Source organism: Panthera tigris, chromosome A2 (assembly GCF_018350195.1).
Source record: "Panthera tigris isolate Pti1 chromosome A2, P.tigris_Pti1_mat1.1, whole genome shotgun sequence".
In the NCBI taxonomy this organism is placed as follows: Eukaryota; Metazoa; Chordata; class Mammalia; order Carnivora; family Felidae; genus Panthera; species Panthera tigris.
The window spans coordinates 39,814,613-39,831,243 of NC_056661.1; the positions used below are offsets into that span (position 1 = coordinate 39,814,613).

General features: G+C 39.1%; 1 protein-coding gene and 1 long non-coding RNA gene across 5 annotated transcripts in view; one reads left to right on the forward strand and one right to left on the reverse strand.

Moving 5' to 3' along the window:
• SHQ1 (SHQ1, H/ACA ribonucleoprotein assembly factor) overlaps positions 1-16,631 on the reverse strand; it is a 100,579-nt gene that overhangs the window by 51,032 nt on the left and 32,916 nt on the right. For all 3 annotated transcript variants that reach the window (XM_007076627.3, XM_042979423.1, XM_042979422.1), the window contains 3 exons: positions 16,076-16,230; positions 14,218-14,271; positions 11,352-11,475 (listed from right to left, as the gene is read on the reverse strand). In XM_007076627.3, coding sequence (XP_007076689.2) covers positions 11,352-11,475; positions 14,218-14,271; positions 16,076-16,230 — 333 coding nt within the window. The remainder of the gene's footprint in view (positions 1-11,351; positions 11,476-14,217; positions 14,272-16,075; positions 16,231-16,631) is intronic.
• Positions 410-11,337, forward strand: LOC122236721. 2 transcript variants are annotated; one of them, XR_006214936.1, is made up of 3 exons: positions 410-857; positions 1,046-1,291; positions 10,393-11,337. It is a non-coding gene; the product is annotated as an uncharacterized LOC122236721 (long non-coding RNA). The 2 variants fall into 2 exon arrangements; XR_006214937.1 differs by having other exon boundaries at positions 1,123-1,291.

Consider the following 16,631-nt stretch of genomic DNA (forward strand, 5'->3'; position numbering starts at 1 on the left):
TAAGTTTAATGCACATTAAAAGGTTACATAGAGCTTTGATAATGAAATTTAGATCTTAGAATTCTGGTCCCAAGCTATAAAAGGCTAAAGAAAGATCACTAAAAAGCTACACATAGGGGCACCTAGGTGGCTTAGTCGGTTAAGTGTCCCACTCTTGGCTTCAGCTGAGGTCAAGATCTCTCTCATGCACTGGCAGCTTGGAGCCTGCTTGGGATCCTCTCTCTATAGCTCTCTGCCCCTCCCCCAATTGCGCTGTCTCTGTCCCTCTCAAATAGAAATAAACTTAAAAAAAAAAAAAAAAAAGCTACACATAAATAATCTTTGTGCAGTCCTAGCTAATTTCCCTCTGATGTAAAAATGATGTAACAATTTCACCTGTTCCGTGTGGAACAGTTATGCAGACCCCGGTCTGCTTGCTCCTGGTGTCATTTCTTAGTTGTTTGGTACTTAATCTGAATCTGTTTCCACATGTGTCAACAGAGGGGGACATTCTTGAGAACTGTTAAGGGAAGGAAATGAGACAATGACCGTGTGAATACTTTACAGATGACAAGGGAAGGAAGACAACAGGTCATTCAGGATCAAGTGCCCCAGGACTCCCTTCCCTTGCATCTACTCCGCTACCTATGAAGCATCTGCCCCACGTCCTTCCTTCTCCACACCAGAGCCAGCACTCCAGTTCGGACTGTATTCCCTGCCCCTAAACTACTTGGCTTCAGGAAAGAACAGTATTCTCCTCTCTCGTCTGTGCTGCTCACCTCACCCCCTTCTATGACTCTATCCTCTGTGTGACTGCTGGATGAACCTGACTTTATGAGCCCGTCAAAGACCAACACCACACTCTCCACGGTCCCTTGGTGAGTAAGACCCAGTCTCCTCAGCAAGCCACCGCAGACCCTCCACACTCCTGGCAGCACACCGTTTGTATCCTTTTCCCACAATTCCCCTTCACATCCCAAACCTCCAGACAAACTAGAGTGCTGGCCGTTTCTTGCACGTAACTTATCTTCCTCTCCCTGCTTTTCTCTATCTTCTATTTTCTCAGGGAATACCTGTCGTCACACTTCTTTTCTAAATTCTACACATTCTTTAAGTAATAACTACCTAAGCCTCCCTCATTAGGCCTGTGCCGTTTGCTTCTTCCTTATCAAGCCCTCCCCTCACTTCTACTCAAAAGCACCCACCCTATGGGGGTCACAGGGAGGTGTGGTACTAGAATCCTGTGACCCATCCCCTTCATCCTGATGAGGCTCTGGCTCTCAAGAGTAACACAAAGTAAGTGGAAAGACAGGTAAGGGATCTGCCTTTTTTGTTTTTGTTTTTGTTTTTTAAGATTTCTGGGCATAGCTATTTAGGTAATGAAGATTATCTCCCACATCCTTCTCCAATCTACTCCTGGAACCCACAGGGATGAGACTCAGCTTCAAGCTGGGACTGAAAGAGCAGAGATCTGGCACAAGCCCTCAACACAGCTGGAAACTGGCAGATGCAGGAGGGTGTGAGAAAAACAGCCTGGCACTTGGAATGCCTGGGAGTCCAAATGAAAAACCTGGGACCCACACAGGCTGACTTGGGCACTGAGACATGCTATGGCTCTTAGAGTATTATTGACAACCTCTACTTCATTGCTAACACTTAGACTTTTGAAAAATTTTATCTTAAAGATCACTGCTTTCCAATTCTTTTTTTCAAGTCCCCAAATTGGTAATGTTACCTTTCCACATGGCAACAACAGGCTACAAATGGAGCATGTATGTCCCAGGCTCACACAGGCCTCATTACTCCAGACTGTCTTAAGTTCCACCATTGTCATTCACTTACCTGTCTGGACAAGTAGGCATCTCAATTCGCTTCTCCTAGTGTTGAGGGCCTTACTCTCATGGGAACAAGCAAGATCAGCTACTTCTCACCCTCTGGGGAGGACAAGAAAAAGCTGAAATGATTGCCTTCAACACTGGCCACTGTTTAGGATGGAAGACAGCCAAAGACTTCCGCTCACTCAGAAAGGCTCTCCTCCAACTGTGTATGTATGTATATCTAGAGCAAGGGTAGGCACATTTTTTCTGTAAAGAGCCGAAGAGTAAATATTTTGGCTCAGCAGGTCACATAATATGTTTCAACTGCTCAACAATGCCATTATATCCCAAAAGTAGCCATAAACAATATAAAGTGAATGAGCACGAACGTATTCCAATAAAGCTTTATTTATGAGCACTAAAATCTGAATTCCATATAATTTACGTGTGTCATGAAACACTATTTTGATTTTGTGTTCAACATCTAAAGATGTAAAAAGCATTTTCGGCTCATAGGTCATATACAGTACGGATCTGGATTTGGCCTATGAGTTCATTTAAGGTATCTTCCTAGTGGATTTTCTCTTTTGTATCTTGTAAATCCTTGTATTTTGTATCTTACCTTTGTCTTATCATTCCTATTACATAATAAACTCCTTAAAAGCTAAGGCCAAGTGATATATATTCCTATAACTCTTAGCTGATTCTGTTATGATGCCTTGCACAGAGAAGGGGTTTGATTTATTTATGTTGCATAAATGTCTCCTGCTCGTTATTTTTCAGTATTAATTCCTATTTAAAGAACTCTAAATTGCAAGAATACAAATCTTCCATGTTTTACAGACAACATGTGAAGTACTTTTCAACTAACCTCATCTAGGCCTGTAGCTATTACTGTGCAATAGGACCTTGATTCATTAGGATCAAATAAAATGTTTCTTCTTTGTTCTCCCAAATTTGTCTTTAAATATATACAATTTTCTGCCTTTGTCCTCTTAAAGAAATTAAAGTTACCTCCTTAAAAATTCAGATCAATATCTACCCTATGACCCAGCAATAGCACTGCTAAGAATTTACCCAAGGGATACAGGAGTGCTGATGCATAGGGGCACTTGTACCCCAATGTTTACAGCAGCACTTTCAACAATAGCCAAATTATGGAAAGAGCCTAAATGTCCATCCACTGATGAATGGATAAAGAAGTTGTGGTTTATATATACAACGGAATACTACTTGGCAATGAGAAAGAATGAAATACGGCCTTCTGTAGCAATGTGGATGGAACTGGAGAGTGTTATGCTAAGTGAAATAAGTCATACAAAGACAGATGCCATACGTTTTCACTCTTATGTGGATCCTGAGAAACTTAACAGAAGATCATGGGGGAGGGGAAGGGGAAAAAGAGTTAGAGAGGGAGGGAGCCAAACCATAAGAAACTCTTAAAAACTGAGAATAAACTGAGGGTTGATGGCGGGGTGGGAGGGAGGAGAAAGTGGATGATGGGCATTGAGGAGGGCACCTGTTGGGAGGAGAACTGGGTGTTGTATGGAAACCAATTTGACAATAAAGTCATATTAAAAAAAAATTCAGATCAATAAAAAAATCTCAAAACTGACTTATTTTATTATATTTTACTTTAGAGACAGAGAGAGACCATGAGTGGGGGAGAGAGAGAATCTCAACCAGTCTCCATGCTCAGCACGAAGCCCGACATAGGGCTCGATCCCATAACGCTGGTATCATGACCTGAACCAAAATCAGGACACTCAACCAACTGAGCCACCCAGGCATCCCTCAAAATTGACTTTAGATTTATTTTAAAAAGGCACTAATTATAGAAAAAAATTTTAAGCCATAATATCAAACCATGTAACTAACCTAGTTCTTGACACTGTTGAGCTCTAAAACTGCAGAAATAAACAAAACTTACCTTAAATAGTATAGGAAATATAATGCAAATTTCAATTGACTAGATATGAGTAATATTTAAGAGATAGCTGATTGTGAGCTATAGTTACCAGCAAGCATTACTATATAAATCAAATTTCCAAAGAACCCTGACACAAAGATTTCAAGTGATTTTTTTTTTGTAGCAGAATCACTATAAACTCTTAATCATCTATGGCAATTAAAAGGCAAATTATCTTTGTAAACCATACAGGAAATGCTGCCCTCTACAGAGTATTTTATAAGAACAAAGAATGTTTTATATAAATGTAACCCATAAATTACCATGAGAGCAACTTTTTAAAATTCTAGTGATACCAATACTTAATGAGTGACAGGATTATTAGAGGAAAAAGGAATCCGATGGAGATGACTGGAATTTTATTTTTTTCACCTTAATGTTTATGCACACATACAATATCCTTCTATATAGGAGCGTGTGTATAAACCCACAAATACTCCAAGGACAAACAGTAAGGATAAACAGAAAGAATGTGCCAATTTAAGAGACTGGGAACACAGATTTCAGCTCTGAGGAAGAGAGGAAAAGGAATCTGCTTTGCCACATGGCAGGACAAGCCAAGGAGAGAAAGGGGACAAGGACTGGCTGAGTCGTGACCGCACAGCAGAGCCCTGTCCTCCCTCTCACACACTCGGGCTGCAGGGCCTGTGCCCTAGGGCTCTGAGGCCCTCCTTCTTTGCCATGGAAGTGGACAGCACAAACAGGCACAGATGGTACTTCAATATTTTATTCGAGTTCCATGCTATTTAAATTTCCTGAAAGCTCTAGGACTGTTCCACTCTTAGAAACATTTTAACTGCAGTGGGGAACTGGCTAGAAAATGAAAAGTTCAACAACAACTCAAGAGAGAAAGAAAATAGAAAGCTAAGTTCCTCCTGGATAGGGAGCAGGGAATTAGGTGATAACCACGAAGAACTAGAGAAATCCATCCTGGTGAGCCAGTTAACTCATCCAGGAAAGGGAACTATTTCGCAGGCTGTAGGTCAACTCTCAGATATCAACTCGGAATTGTCACTGAGGAAACGCTATTCTATACACTTGATGCTGTTCACTCACAGCGTTTAGAACACTCCCCTCCATCCCGCTATGTCTAAGTACCACTCACCCTTCAAGTCCCAATTCAAATCTCATGCCTTAAGTGAATCTTTCTCTGATTCCTAGTGAAACGTCACCTCTCCTTTTTTGAACTATTTCGTCTGTGCCTCACATAACATACTTACCACCATCTACTATGTATTGTGGTTGTGATGGACTTCTTAGCTCCCTGATGAGTGCATACACTCCCCAAATACAGTACACGGTTCTAATTCATCTTTCTGCAGCTCTTTATATTTACAGGTTACTCTACTCTACACATAATAAATTGCATTTTAGTGGGTACTGACAAAGTAACTGTTGAATGAATAAATTAATAGATGAACTCATCAACCAATTAACAAGTGCTTTAAAATGACAGGAGGGGCGCCTGGGTGGCTCAGTTGGTTAAGCGGCCGACTTCGGCTCAGGTCATGATCTCGCGGTCTGTGAGTTCGAGCCCTGCGTCAGGCTCTGTGCTGACAGCTCAGAGCCTGGAGCCTGCTTCAGATTCTGTGTCTCCCTCTCTCTGACCCTCCCCCGTTCATGCTCTGTCTCTCTCTGTCTCAAAAATAAATAAACGTTAAAAAAAAAATTAAAAAAAAAAATTAAAAAAAAAATGACAGGAAAATGGAGTAAGAACTGAGAATCAAAAGTCAAATAAGGTAGAGGCTCCCTTCTTCGGGAGGTTACATGTCTTAAATGACAACTTAAAGGCAAGTCTGTTTCCCTGTCTTTATTATTTTCACCTAATGTATTTCTCCTCTGAACTACTTATTACAAATGCAATTTTTTAAAAACCTGATAGTTGTATAATTCCACGCCCCCCCCCATGAGAATCTTAAGCTCCCTGAGTTCATGACTTGCATGTCCCCTGTTCACAAGCATACCTCCAGACTCAGCTGAGCACCCTGACACAGCGAAGGCTCAACAAATAGTTGAATAACTTGCAAACTAGTTTTACATCAGGTATTCAAGGAGTGACATTAGAAGGTCTAACAATTCTTTAAAATGTCCGTAACACAGGTGCCTGAGTGGCTCAGTTGGTTGAATGTCCAACTCTTGATTTTGGCTCAGGCAATGATCCCAGGGTCGTGGGATCGAGCCACCTGTCAGACTCTGTGCTGAGCAGGGAGTCTGCTTAAAATTCGTTCTCTCTCTCCCCCTGCCCCTCTCTCCCACTCACACTCTCTTGCTCTCCCTTTCAAAATAAAAAAGTAATAAAATAAAATTTTCGTAATACAGAACTCATAAAAATTAAATACAGATAAATGTCAACATGGGAAAATCCTTGTGATTTCATCTTTTAGTTTTCAAGTTGGGGGTAACTGTTACAACTCAATAAAAAGAGGACTTTGGGCTAAAGAGAATTCAAATGCTAAAAACTCATTTATCTTCAAGGTTGCATCAGAACTCGGATTCACACAATATACTTGTCATACCCCAATTTCTTGGACAATTGCTTTCCTTAAAGAAAAAGAATAGCCCCAAGCCCCGTGCTATGGTTCTTCTTATCTTTCACATAGAATGTACTATTATATCTATTTACAGAAGGGCTAAGTAAGGCAGTCATTTCTGAAAAAATGATGATTAAGCCCGACAATGACTCATACATAGGCCTATTGATTATATGAAGCAAAATCAGCTTTTGGGTGGCAACAATAACTAATCTCCTGAAGGCTGTTTCTTGGGTTATAGCCTGACATGTGGCTACGAGTCCTCAGAAGTCAAACATTTATAGAAAGATAGGTTTCTGATAGTCTTAAAAAACAAAACAGAACCAGGGCACCTGGCTGGCTCAGTTGGTAGAGCATGCGACTGTTGATCTCTGGCCTGTGAGTTCAAATTCCACGCTGGGTGGAAAGATTACTTAAAAATAAAATCTTTTGGGGCATCTGGGTGGTTCAGTCAGTTAAGCATCCAACTCTTGATTTGGGCTCAGGTCATGATCTCACTGTCCTGAGAGAGCCCGGCGTTGGGCTCCACCCTGAGCATGGAGCCGGCTTAAGGTACTCTCTCCCTCTCTCTCTGTCCCTCCCCTGCTTGCATATGTGCACTCTTTCAAAAAAAAAAAAAAAAAAAATTTTTTTTTTAAATAAAGTCTTTAAAAAACAAAAAAACCCACAGAACCAAAAAAGATTATTTCACACATATGTTTTCATTAGCCAAAAAAAATATGTATACAACTGTCTGATCAAGAATTACAATGTTTTCCATAAAATGGTGAATAAATTTAAGCACAGTGGTTAAGAACCCACACTTAAAAAACAAAAACAAAAATCTTTTATAAAGGAAAATCACATGCAAATGGAGACTACAGGATAGTGAACTACATCACTCAACTTTAAGCAGCTACCAACTGAGGGCCAACCTTGTTTCACCTGCACCTGGCCCACTTTCCCCCAACCCCTTGTGGATTATTCTGAAGCAAATCCCAGGCTTCATACCATTTCATTTATAACTATTTCAACACATCAAAAGCCATAGACTTTGAGGCAGATAGACCCGGTGTCAAGTCTAGGCTCTACCAACTAATAGCTGTGTGACCCTGGGCAAGTGACTGAACTTCTCTGAGCTTGTCTTCTATCTGCAAAATGGACGAAATGAGATAAGGTACCTGAAGAATGAAGCCTAGCACTGGCCCACAGAAAATAGTTAATATGGCAGCTGCGGTTTTTATTACTATACGAGCATAGAAAGGCAGGACTCTTTCTGACTCATTTCCAATGAGCCCCACAAAGGACAAAACAAATAGCAAGTATTCCCATATTTTAAAAAGAGATACTAACCTCTCTATGCTAAAGTTACAGAGGGACGAACAAAAACTGGTGATTTATGACCCCCCTCAGCCCAACAGTGACCTCCAGGAGTTTAAGGAAAACAAGTCCAGAAAATCTCCTTGGATAAAACTGCAGTGTTATGGGGTTTCAACCACTCTCCATGGCGGAGGGGAGGAACTACCTTCTGGTCACCATAAACCAAGAGAAAGGGAATTTTAAGAGAGTCCCCTAGAGAGTGTAACCTATCACCCTTAGAAATTGTGGGGTACAAAGACTGGTGACTGACTCATACCTGATAAAAGCCCACCAGCGAGAAGCAGGAAGGAGCAGCCTGTGGTAGCTGTGTGGAACCTTGCTCTGGAACAGCAAAGAGGACCCCCACCCCTTCCACCCCCAGTGCTGGCTTCCCAACCTGAGGCAGGCCGGGGATGGGGAAGGGAAGATTTACTTTTTTAATCAAGTTCAAAGAGGACGTTTTAGGTACTTAAAAGAGATTCTTGTAATTTAAAGTGACATAAAAATTTAAAGAATACCTATTATATAAGATAGGTGTGTATGTGATATGATATTTATAGGTTATATATTCCATCCAGAAACAATAAAAGAACAGACAGAATGAGTTCAAAGGGGGAACTGAGAGAAAAAACTAAGCTGTTTCCCATGGTGTTCAGCATCTTCCATATAATAGTTACATTATATGTTCAAAAGCCCAGCAAGAGCAGAGAAGATGATGAGCGCCATCATACAGATTAATGAAATGTAGATATTAGCACAAATAATAAATAGTAACAAGTATATAATCAACTTAAACCATACCACTTCTAAACAGAATAAAATTTCAAGGCATATTAGAAAAGCTGTTCTCTTTTCATCTCTTTTTTCATTTAATTCTGGTGAGTAACAGCAGCCAAGCAATGCTTCCATCAAGGATTCGACCTACTTAATCCTAAAGAATGAAACAGGGAGGAGGAAGTAAAAGTTGCTTAAAACAGGACAGAAACAAAAAGGGGGGATGATCATGTGGCCCAAAGGGTACTGATCCAGGGAAAGAAACTCCATGCGCAAGGTCCTGCGTTAAGCGCTAAAACAATACTTAAAAGGACAACATAGGTTTTCTGCCCTTAAAGGAATTTGGATTAGACATACAGCAACAGCAAGACAGCAGCGTACACAGTCTTTCAGAGGTGGGGAAGGGGTAAGAGAAAGAACACAAACTTGAAAACAGCCAAAGGCCCAGTAAAGAATCCCTTGGAAGGCTACTATGAAGTCACTCAAGGCAAATTCATGATTCAGATCTTACAAAAACAAAATAAAAATTCAGATTGTAGTCATTCCATTATAATGAAACTTTCTGTAGATTCTGAAGCCTTGCTACATTGGTTTTGAAAGCTCATTCCAGTTAAGATCAATATTTCTTTGGGGGAGAGTTATTTGTAGAGTTATTCATTACTTTCAAACTATGGAGGCACTCAACAGACCTTTCTAATAAAAAGTGTGATTGCATTTTGAATTATAAGTAGACACAAATTCATTTTTGGAAAACATTCAATGCCACAGAAGAGCTATCCCCATTGAAATCACGGGGTATCCAAACACACAAGACTCTTCAATGGCAATAATGGCGTCCCTGTGCCATCCACCTGGATAAACACAGGTTACAACCCTCATCCGGAGCTTGTGTTCCCCATAGCTTATGGTGGGAATTCTAGACAACCCAGCTCTGTCTCAGAACTAACTAACTAACCACAACCCAAATCAGCCACAGAACATGTTGTGTACAGTTTATAGAGGCTTCCCACTCATTTTCAGCAGACAGACCTCAAGAGTGTTACCTAAGGTTTCTGTTGCTATCAAGACACAGCTGATAAGACTATTTCTTGTCAGATGGATAAAGATGTAAAGTTAAGTCTAAATTTCACTTCTCACCTACTAAAACTATTAGAGTAATCGATTACCATGTAAGTCGACACAAGCAAATTTATTTCTGGTTATGCAATCACAGAACTGATTACTTTTCAAATAAAAATTCAGAGAACTAGATTACTCCCCAGAATAAAGAGTAGCAACTGTGTGCCTAAGGGCACGCCCACACACACACATGGGGTTTTTTGCCAGTTTTCCATCTGGAAACCATGATGTAACAGGATAATCGCAAATTTACTCTCATTGTTTAAATCTATGAATAACGCACAGATCATCTAATACAAACAAGAAATTAATTGTGACATGTAACTCAAGTTCAAGTCACTTATAGTAGGTTGATCTTTCAAGGTAATTTTTTACAATTCAAGAAACCTCTTAAAAGTCAAGACGAGGGGTGCCTGGGTGGCTCAGCTGGTTAAGCATCTGACTTTGGCTCAAGTCGTGTTCTCACCGTTTGTGAGTCTGAGCCCCACGTCGGGCTCTGTGCTGACAGCTCAGGGCCTGGAGCCTGCTTTGGATTCTGTGTCTCCCTCTCTTTCTACCCTCCCCGCTCTCACCCTGTCTCTGTCTCTCAAAAATAAATTAATAAACGTCTAAAAAAAAAAAAGGGCAAGAAGAAATAACATAAAAAACAAAGCAGCTTCTTTTCTACCTATGAGTTAAGAAAGACTGATTTTTTTCAAAGGTAGTAGCTCTGCAATTTTACAAGCAACAATCCTTCGAAATAAAATACAGATGGCCTAAGCCAACTGGATTAATAAAAAGGTATCTTTCATTTAACCATAATTCATTTTGATAATTATTGTCTACCTTAAAAGAATCTACTTCAAAACTGATTTTCTGCTTCCAGGATAGAAGGTGATATGTCACACAGAAGTCAAAGAAAAACCTAGGAATACCTCTAGGAGGGACAAACGTTGGAGATGGGACTCTTCCTTTCAAGCCAATGACGTCAAGTGGCTGTAAAGGGAAGAGCTTCCTTACTTTCTCCTTCTTATCCTCAAGTCTGAAAACCTACACCTAGAAGTATTTTACCTAAGGACCAAGGAACAACGAGACTCCCCAGGGAAGAATAGAAGAAATGACCATAAAGGATGGACGGTGACTTTTAAATAAATGTGCCAGAACTAATCCATACAAACGGATGCTGCCACCTTCAAATTCATTACTTTGGAAATTACATACTTAATCCAACGATACTGTTATAGTCACTTCGGAATTTGTTTCAGAGCTCAAAATTTTCCACATCCTTAAAACCAGGAAATGTTTGTCTCTTCAGGTTAGATTTGCAATAGTCAAAGGTCCTCAGAGTAGCTGTGCTATTGTTTGGAAAGTCTTTCTTGACCTCCCAAGTCCAGGTTCTGTGCCCCCTCCCCGTGATCACTACATCCCCCAGCAGAGCACTTCTCACTCTATAATGGAATTGTTTACTTGTCATCTGTCGCCCTGGCAAAACTGTAAACTGCATAGAAACAGGGAACAGATCTTATTATTATTATACCCACAATCCTAGCATAGTGCCTAGAAAACTGCAGGCTTCCAAGAAATACTAAATGATGCACTCTACTTTAATACGAACTGGTCTGGAATCCTGTGTACCTTCTCCACTGCCCCTCCCAGCAGCTCTCAGAAAAGAGTGTATCTACAGAGACGAACTATTGCTTTTTATACTTGGCAGGGAGAAGTGATTGGATTTGATGATCTTCATTACTGATTTATGCATAAAGAAGCAAAAATCATGACTACATCCTCACAGACTAAAAACATAACTTTTTCCCTCTCAAATCTGCAAGCACAGGAGTATCTTACCTAGTTGCAAGATCTTTATAGTGTCTCTGTAAGCTTTCATCACCAGCTTGAAGTGGCGATAAAGTGGGTAGCATAAAACTCTTCTTCCAAAAGACACCAGGATTTCATGAACATTAGTCCAAGTCTGTGAAGTATAGTTTAAATAAGTAATCATTTCCATATTACATAAATAAAAGGACACAACGAAATATGAAACTACTCTCAATTAAAAACTATAAGTTCGGATCATCACAAAGCCATGCAAGAGAGAAATATAAAACCATGAAATGAGATTCTTTTTGTACACCTTACAATAAAATATTTAATTGCAGTCCTTATAATTTCTCATACTTCATCAAGGTATCACAAATGCTCCTTAAAAATCACATATGCAGCAGGAAAGTTTCAAAAAGTCCTTTAAGAATTACAAATATGAATCTAAAACACATGGTACTAACAAAATACAGATGCACATAAAAGACACTGTTAAATGATATATGTTTCATGTTTTTGTCCTTTAGGACCACTCAAGATGGTGTAGATGAAAGATGGAGAACTCTTTAGTGAAGTGTGTTCACAGTCTCCCTCTTCTACTTTTTCTTTTTCTTCTTTTTTAGTGTTTAGGGCATGAGAAAAACATGGTATTTATTTCAGTAATTTGCTTTCACTTATCAAAGAGAAAAGTGCTTTCTTGAAAAAAGTATTTTATCTTGAATAGTATCAAACTGAAACCATCAGCAATTCAACTTACTGAAAACACTAGACGAAGGCAATTTTGCACAAAATTGTTTTTTAATTGGATTTTGATTAAAACTGTATGAAAAATGTAACCCATATATAAAACTTAAAATACAAAAGTAAAACTAAGGGAGCAGAAAAATTTCCATGTATATTAATCCTTAACAAATGAGAGATCTGATTAAGAATATTGAGTATCTCACAAAGAACAGTTTATACCTAAAAAGAACTATAAACTTTTAAAAAATTCTACCAAAAACTAATAAAAATTTCACATAGCTCTCAATAGCTCTGGCAATTCTAAGTTATCTCAAAATCAATAAAAATTTCAAAATGAAATCATATATAGGTGAATTTATTCATGTAGATTTTAATAAAAGAACTATGAAACTCTGCAGTTACTGACTACTTTGTTTTCAACATCAGTAATCGATGCCATTATTACCAAATCCAGTTTCTCCGTTATATGCTGATCACGGCAATAAGTAGAACTCAAATGAAGTCTAGGGAGCAGTGCTCCTCCATCTTTAACATGGATACGAATCCCTGGGGATCTTGCTACAGGTTCTGCTTCAGTGGGTCTGGACTGAGATTCTCTAACAAGCTCCCAGCTGAGATGCTGGTCAAGCCATTAGTCCATGGAACATTCTCTGGAGTAGCAAAATTCTCTAACAAAGCTGAATGTTTCAGTTCCTGTTCCCATCTTATCTATTATTTAAACAAAGTGATGCCATGAAGGGCGCCTGGGTGGCTCAGTCAGTTGAGTGTTTGGCTCAGCTCATGATCTTTTGGTTCGTGAGATTGAGCCCCGTGTCGTTGTCAGGATCTGAGCTGACAGAATGGATCCTCCTTGGGATGTTCCCTCTCTTCTCTCTGCCCGTCCCCACCACCCCGCCCCATGCACCCATGCTTTTTCTCTCTCAAAACAAATAAACTGTAAAAAAAGTGATGCCATGAAACAACCTTGATTTTATAACTTACAATGTACTGTATCTAGGATTTTTTTTTAATGTTTATTTTTGAGAGAGAGCAGGAAACAACAGAGAAAGAAAGGGAGACAGAGAATCTCAAGTGGGCTCCACACTGTCAGGACAAAGCCCAACTTGGGGCTAGAAACCACAAACGGCGAGATCAAGACCTGAGCCAATGTTCAACTGACTGAGCCACTCAGGGGGCCTAAACTGGAAAAGCAAAAAACTAATTGACTTAATTGATGATGCAACTGTTAGTTGTGTAAAATGACACTTTTTTTCTTTTTTACATGCTAGCTTTTATTATTTTACATGCCAGCCCCCCAAGTTCAAGAGTCACATGCTCTACCAACTGAGCCAGACAGGCACCCCTAAAAACTTTTTTAAATGTTTCTTTCTTTTGAGAAAGAAAGCGTGTGTGTGAGTGAGGAGGAGCACGCTGACAGCGCAGAGCCCGACGTGGGGCTCGATCTCATAAATTTTGAGATCATGACCTCAACTGAAATCAAGAGTCGGACACTCAACTGACTGAGCCATCAGGTGCCCTTCTACTTTTAACTGCTGTTTTTACATTCAACAATTTGTTCGGAGCCAGTAAATTTTAAAATGGCATCCTCTGATATTTTTGATAAGATCTACAAAACGATTTACTGGGAAGTATTTATAAAAGCAATGATTACTATACTAGAAGAGTTATCAGATCTGACCATACTACTTGTAGGACCTTGGACAAGTTATTTAAACTCTATGATCTAAGCTTCATCATCTGTAACATAGCAGTAATACTTATCTCACAGACTGACTGGAATGAACAGGAGAGGTAATACATGTAAAACGCTATTATTAGCACAGCTTTTGATGGTCAGGAAATGGCCCCTAGTAGAATTATCACCTAGGTTTGCTTCCCAACTTTGAGCTCTGAGCCCCAATACTCACCAACTTACAAACGCTGTTCTCCTTCTCCCAAATGCTACAATACCCTATCTAGCTTCATTAGAAGAGTTACAAACGCAATCAGAATTTTATTTAAAAAGATGGGGGGAAAAAACTTGTATAATCAAGTTTCCACTTTAAAAAAGTTAAGGAATTGCTTGAATTACCCACAACAAACTAATGGCGACAGAAAAAAGAACTTTCTAAACAAACAAAATGGCAAGAACTGCAAATGAAAATCATACCTCAAACCAGCACAGTGTGGGACTCAGTTTTCTAATGTTCCATGCAGACTCAACCTTCATTTGTTTTGGAGAAAAGAGCAGTGTCATTTTCGAGGTAAAGTCATTCAAAAATAAAGTAAATATATCCATTCACTCAACCAGTGTCTCAGTAGTACATACATAAGAACTAAGAAGCGTCTGTGGCTGAGGAAAAATAATTGCTTTGCAGAAGCTATCAAAGGCAAGTTTCTGCCTACTTTCCTTGGGATTTCACAAAGTAAAGCTTTTCCACTGATAAGAGTACCAGAACATAAGAGCAAACAAGCAGGGGCTTTGAAACTAAAACTTAAAGCAAAGTGATGTTTGCTCAATTACTGTCCTTCTCAACTAACTTACCCAAACATTCTGTAAGTAATCTGCCAAAGGACTCAAAGATAATGCTGAAGGGCTGACTGTGGCACTTAAAAAGATGCTCGGAATATGGCCTTTCAGAGAAGGCTTGTGAAAGTAAGTGCATTCTAGAGAAGGTCTTGAAGTTGCAAGACTTCGCGGCATCAAACATGCAAATAAAAGAATCAAAAATGGTCAATTTTATCAGGCATGACTGAACACACTCACTCATTTCCTTAAGCAATAATGTGAAGTACTTTTTTCGTAAAAGAAAATATTTTCTCCAAGTACAGTATCCTTAAACGATGAACGGAAACAAAAACCATTTCCAGCTATAGTGTGCCCGTGACATACTCATTAATATTCATTTGGGAGTCAAATGCAAATCCCAAGAGTCACCTTTGAAATTTTCAGAATCCTAACAACAGAAAATTTGGCACATATCAAATTCTAATCCTAATACTATGCTAATGCTGTGATGGTGAGAAAAGCAGATTAAGTAATATACATCGTGACCCAATTTAAATACACATACACACGTACACAATGAAAGACTGAATGAAGAGATGTATCTCCTTATAACAGTAGCTATTTCTAATGGCTGAGATTATGGGAAATTTTAATCATTTTTTTCATACCTATATTTTCCTTTTATACTGATAGGAATTATCTGCATAATTTTAAAAAAAAGGAGAGCATATGCTCAGCTTGAAAACAACTCTTGAGCAAGTACAAATATAAACAGCTGCAGGGGCACATGGACTGGAAAGACTTTTTTGGTTCTTCAGCCTTTTTTAAATGTATGATCACTGAAATAGGTGAGAAAGACGTTAAACTCTTCATTTATAAAATCAAATGTGGATCAAGAAGAGATACAAAAAATGTTTATATTATTAAAACAAGACCATTTAAGAAATAATGTTCTTTACAAAAGGTTTTACTTTTACAAGATTTCTTTAAATAGCAAAAAAGATAGGATTCAAGTTTTTCAAAATGTAATTTACATGTAATTTTTTCAGAAGCATACATACTATATAAATTGAGGGACACCCGCAGAAAAATGCTCAGATTCCCTTTTTTGTAAAATAGATATACCTCACATCTGCTCATGGACAGCTTGGCCAGAGAATATAAACGGGTATGGTAAAGTTCACCTCTTGCCAATGTCAAGTGTCACATGGAAACAGCCCTCTTTGAACAAGTCCTCTCCTAAAGAGATGAGCGTTCAGGATATCCTTTCTCTACCCTCAGCTTGACTGCCCCACTCCACCATGTGATAGACACTGATGCACAGAGAGAGAAGGAAAAAAGAACAAGCCAGCAATATGTGCTCACATCGGTACCCACCACTAACACGCACGTGCAGCTCTGCCAGGAGCATCCCCCAAATAAATCATCCCAACAGGGCTTACTCTCCACAGGAGTGACGCCTTACAGTTGATTTAGTCTGCTCACGTATGCCAACATGCACAGACACGTGTGCACTTACGTTCTTCTCTCCTTCAGTGACACGAGTTTCATAGCAATATGCCAGAAGGATATCAATCAAACTGTAGTACACTTGGCGAAGAGCTCTCTTGTCCAGTAGGTAAGATTTATTGACAAATTTTCGCAGCTGATATTTCTCTTCTTCAGAAAAAGACACTAGGAAAAAAATGCATTTAAAAATGAAACACTCCATTCAGTTTTGCAAAAAAAAAAAAAAAAACCCAGTGCGGAGGATTTGTCAAAATTAGAACTTCGATTATAGAAACTGAAATAAGAGTAATTTAACTCTGAATATAGAAGGAACTTTTAAACTAGGCTTCACAGTTTTATTAAGGGCTGTGCATCTGCTCAAACCCTAGTAGAGCTAAATAAAGGAGAAATGTCTAAACAGTATTTATTCCTTACTTCCGGGATGCCCCCTCTTTTTGCTACACTGTCCTGTATTCAAGGCATCTAAATGCCAGAGCTATTGACTTTAAAATTCAGATAACACAGTTTGAGAACAGAAAACATAATGGCTAAATAAAGCACTCTGTAAATATTCATTATCCATTTTG